Genomic DNA, 4,713 nt, shown 5'->3' on the forward strand with positions numbered 1-4,713 from the left:
TACTAGAAGTACAGCAGGTAGCGAAGGGGGGGGATGGGGAGGAGGGCCGGGATGTGCGAGGTGTGTGTGGAAGAGAGAAGATGAGAGAACGAGAGAAAGATACAAAGATGAGGGAGAAAAGAAAGAAACGAGATACTAGATTTATCTTGAAGAGCATCTCTAACTGAAAGGAAAGAAAGAAAGATTTCTTCTCTAGACCTCAGTTCCTGTTTCCTTCGTAAAGCCTCGGGGTGTAAAAGTCGATCCAGGCGTAGTCGAGTTTGTCTCAGATTTCTGTAAGATTGTTTTCTCGCTCTCCTCATCCTGATCATTCATTTTACCCACCGCACGCAATCGCTTTCTCGGTCTGTCTGTTTCTTCACAAAGCCGATGGAGGTAGAGCTTCGATTCAATAGAGCGGCGGCAGCTGTCTATCCATACATGTACTTGGGTATGACTGATTGATTAATTCGTGTGTGTCTTTTGTGGAATAGATAGGAGATTCACGTTTGAGCGATACTACGAAGGCGGGTGTACGTACACCTGGCATAGTCAGTGAGCCAGGTGTATGTATGTACACCGCATGGTAAGCCAGGTGTACGTACACTGCATACGACGGAATGCATTTCCATTCCTCTGGGGAACTAATGACGTGGGAGAAAAAGACGAAGAAGAAGCATAAGGAGTATAAAATGATATCCGCAGGTAGGTGTGCCAGACACGAGAAAAGTTCATCCGTTCGCCTTGGAAATTCTTTCCTTCAGACTAATGCCATCCGAGCATTACACCTTCCTCTGTGTATCCTGAGGAAAGTGTTGGGACATGTATCAGGTGTACATACACCATACAGCTTAGTGACTTTCGTGGTATCGAGCAGAGGTGTATACAGGGGGTAAACCCCTCGAATTCTCACAGCACACATCGACGGTAGTTTGAATCCGTCTCATGTAAGGATATACAGGTGTCGCCATCTGCATGAACATGAATATGGATAGAGATATATGCTTATCCATCACTACGTCGTAAAGTACATAACACGTATTTCCAAAAATACCTAGGTGTAAAAAGTGCTTCGTGGATCACCTTGAGTGGAGAAAAGAAGATCTCTGGCACTGCTTTCATTCCAAAAGAAAGACTGGAGACGAGACGCCGCAGAGGAGAGACACGAGCAGATCTTCGCAGGCGTAGCACTCACGTCTTTCACATGCCTGTAGGATTGTTTCTTTTTAGATGCCCCGGGAGAGAAAGGAAGCTTACCCCGGGAGATGTGCATGCACATGCGCATGCATGCATGGACTTCCTTTGTCGTTGTCATGGAGATGGCCCAGAGAATCGATGCACGTCGATTGTGCATGTGTCTATGGAAAATCGATGAGAGAGAAAACGGATTTCTACGGGCTGGCTCTAAAAGGCTTTTTACTTCTTTCTCTTTGTTCTCCTTAACCTCTCTTTCTCCTGTCTTCTTTTCATTCGTTTATCTCATCTCTTCTTTGCCTTCTCTTTTTTCTCTCCGGCCCCTTAGATAAGGATTCTCAGCTTCCCCCTCTCTCTTCCTGTCTCCTCTTGATTGACTCGTCCATACGTCTCCTGTTGTCCTCTTCTTTCAGTCCTTTCGTCCTCTTCTCGGGTGTATAGACACCTGAAAGTCTTTGTTTTGCCCCCTATCTGTCCCATGACACTCCTTGATCCATGCCTCTCTCTCTCTCGCTCGTCTCAACCCTAGAGACGGAAGCATGTACGCATGTCAATACATGGAGATCGGTACCGATAGCACTACTTGTTAAGATTTTTATGCACTCCTCCTTCTTACATCTATCTGAGCAAGGTAAAGATCTTTCTCATCTATCTATCTATCTGTCCACTTCTTCATCTCTCTCTGCGTTAGGGCTTCTCTATCATAATCTATCTCTCGTTTTTCTTACATGATCTGTTAACATCGCGGCACAATACTAATGTGAAGAGATAGAGAAGAAGGAGAAGAAGGATATGTCTTCTTCCTCTTGTTCTTCTTCTTCTCTTTCAAAATCTGAGCTCCCTTTTCGCAGCGGACTCTAGATAGTCGGATATCCCCATTTAAACAAGCGTGTTAAAGTAGTATTCTATGGAGATAGACTAATAGATAGGCTGGAGATAGATAGATCTATGTGTGGAAGATACGTAGATAGACAGATAGATAGGTTGAAGACAGATAGATTGGTATCTTGGAGATGCATAGATTGGAGATGCATAGATAGATAGATAGATTAAAGATAGATAGCTAGATAGGTCAGTTCCTACTCTCATCATGTGGAGAGGTCTTAAGCTTTCTTTTTCTCTCTCTCTGTCTCCCTCGATGGCGGGACAGAACGCAGAGAATCTCTCCTGTTCTCCTTCGTCTTCGTCTCGCTCTGCGTGATAGTCAGATAAAGAAGAGAAGAGAGAGGAAGAAAAGAAGAAGTCTGTCTAAAAAGCAGGTAGGGGTCCAGCGGTCGTTGAATGAAGGACAAGAAGCATCATAGATACACTCAAGGCATGTCCTCTGCCTCTCTTTCTCTCTCCTTCTTCTTCTTCATCTGTTCTGTTCCTTTCTTTCTTTCTTTCTTTCTTAATCTTTCTTTCTTTTTTCTTTCAAGTATGAAAGACGGAGTTCATGATGGAAGAAGAAGGAGAGTCTTTTCCTCGTCAACGGCATCTCCTACAGCGCGAGGATCTTCTTTCTTCTTCTTCTTTCTCTATGAGGAGTGAAGAGGAAAGGCAGGAGGAGGAGGAGAGAAGAAGTACTACTTGCTTCTTTCCTGAGAAATTTGTGACTGTATGGAGACAAAAAGTAGAGCGAAACGATCACTACGCATCTTCCTCTTCTTCGACTCCTGGGAGCGCGGGAGGCGGCGGAAGTAAGCTCCTTCCATTTCTTTCTTTCGTCTCTTCTTCTTCTTCTTCTCTTCTCTTCTTCTCTTTTTTCTTTTTCCTCTTTCTTCATCTCAGTTGTCCTGTGTGGAGAGAAAGATTAAGAGAAAGAGAAAGAGAGAAAGAGAATGCCTGGAGATCTTTCCGAAGTTTGAAGGATGAGAGGATGTGGATGAAGAGAGAGATTAGGCCTTTCTTCTTAAGAATCCACTAGAGTGACTACTACCTTTTTGCCGGAGTAGATATCTTTGTCGCATGCAATCTGTGTTTCTTTCTTTTTCTTTGTATGAGGATCTACCGCTTCTGTACACTGTCTACAGCTGGTAGAAGCCTCCTCGTTCACACAGTTCATCTCTGTCTCCCCTGTGTATCTATTTATTCGTATATAAGCCGAGGAAAGGTCGGAGGATGGCCTAGAGATTATAGGCTGGTGCTTCTTATCCTTGTGGTCGTCGTGATGAAAATAAGGAGAGTACGCGGGGGCTTTAGATATATATGGGACGTCTCTTCGTCAGGTCTGCTAGGGAGAAGAGAGAGAAAGGAAGAGAAAGATAGATAGGTGGGTAGATAGATAGACAGACAGGCAGATAGAGAGAGAGAGATAGATTAAAGATAGATAGATATACGAATGATCGATAGATAGATGGCTAGACGGAGAAAAGAGGACAGGGAGAGAGAAAGCTTCTCGTGTCTTTATCTCTCGATGATCGTTCATACATTCCATAATTCGAGGGTATCTATTTTATATATCTATATATCTATATCTATCGCTCTATGTATGTATAGAGATAGATGTCTATGCATGTATATGAGAGGTCGAGAAAGAGTTTTGTCTCCTGCTTCTTCTGTCTCTTTCTTGGAATTTCTCCCGTATCTCCGCAACAGACCGAGAGAGAGAGATAGAAGGAGATGAAAGAAGACAGCTAAATAGATAGCAAGACAGAGACAGAGACAGAGAGAGAGAGAGACAGAGACAGAGACAGAGAGGCATTTTGCCTAACTCGCTCTCTCCATCGATCTGTCTGATTGTCTGAGAGTATCTTTCTATCACCTCTTTCTTTTTCTTTCTTTTTCTTTCTTTTTCTTTCTTTTTCTTTCTTTTTCTTTCTTTTTCTTTCTTTCTTTGAAGTTATTCAGGCGTCTTTTGCGTCGCTTCAGCCTTCACCTGACGGGCGATATGTTGCGTGCAGTTCAAACGGCTATTCTCTGTCTATTCTTAATAGTGTCAGTCTCTTAGATCCCGAGAGACGTCTGCCTTATCAAGGTTACACATCCTCTACTACTTCTATTCTTCACGCTCGAGATCATCCTCTTTCGTCTTCTTTTACTCCTCTTTCTTCTTCTTCTTCCTCAAGAAATGAAGTGAGAAAGATTCCAGGTGTATGTCTGTCTGGACAGAAGGAGAGAAGATGTGGATTAGAGAAAGAAAGAGAAGAGAGACAAGGTCATGATGCAGGAATTGCTCGGATCTATCAGATGCTTCAGGGAGAGGGAGATGACGGAGAGACGTCTTGTGAAGAGCATGTCTCTCATTCTGCGAGAACGTAAGTGCGTGCATTTCTGACCCAAGATGTCACGGAAAAAGGAGAAAAGGACGGAAACAGAAGAGTTAACGGGGAGGGGAAGAGAAGAAGAGAAGGATGAGGAAAGAGAAAGAAAGAGAGAAATCGAGAGAGGGAGGGAGACGAGCCGGTCCGGGTGTATTCGTGGTATGAAGAGAGGCATGCACATCTATATAACGTGTATCCTATGTGTGTAGATACATGTCTATCTATCTATCTATCTATATAAAAGATAAATAGATAGATTAAAGATAGACAGATAGATTAAAGATAGATAGAATAGAGA

General features: G+C 43.3%; 1 protein-coding gene across 1 annotated transcript; it reads left to right on the forward strand.

Moving 5' to 3' along the window:
* Nucleotides 1-1,416: 1,416 nt before the first annotated feature.
* CSUI_010842 (uncharacterized protein) lies at nucleotides 1,417-4,407 on the forward strand (the record flags this gene model as incomplete). The annotated part of the gene is made up of 3 exons (XM_068070943.1): nucleotides 1,417-1,804; nucleotides 2,592-2,852; nucleotides 3,995-4,407. Coding segments are annotated over exons 2-3 (657 nt in total), but the record flags the coding sequence as incomplete, so codon positions are not given.
* Nucleotides 4,408-4,713: the final 306 nt, after the last annotated feature.

The sequence above is a fragment of the Cystoisospora suis genome, assembly GCF_002600585.1.
Source record: "Cystoisospora suis strain Wien I chromosome Unknown contig_8547, whole genome shotgun sequence".
NCBI classification, from domain to species: domain Eukaryota; phylum Apicomplexa; class Conoidasida; order Eucoccidiorida; family Sarcocystidae; genus Cystoisospora; species Cystoisospora suis.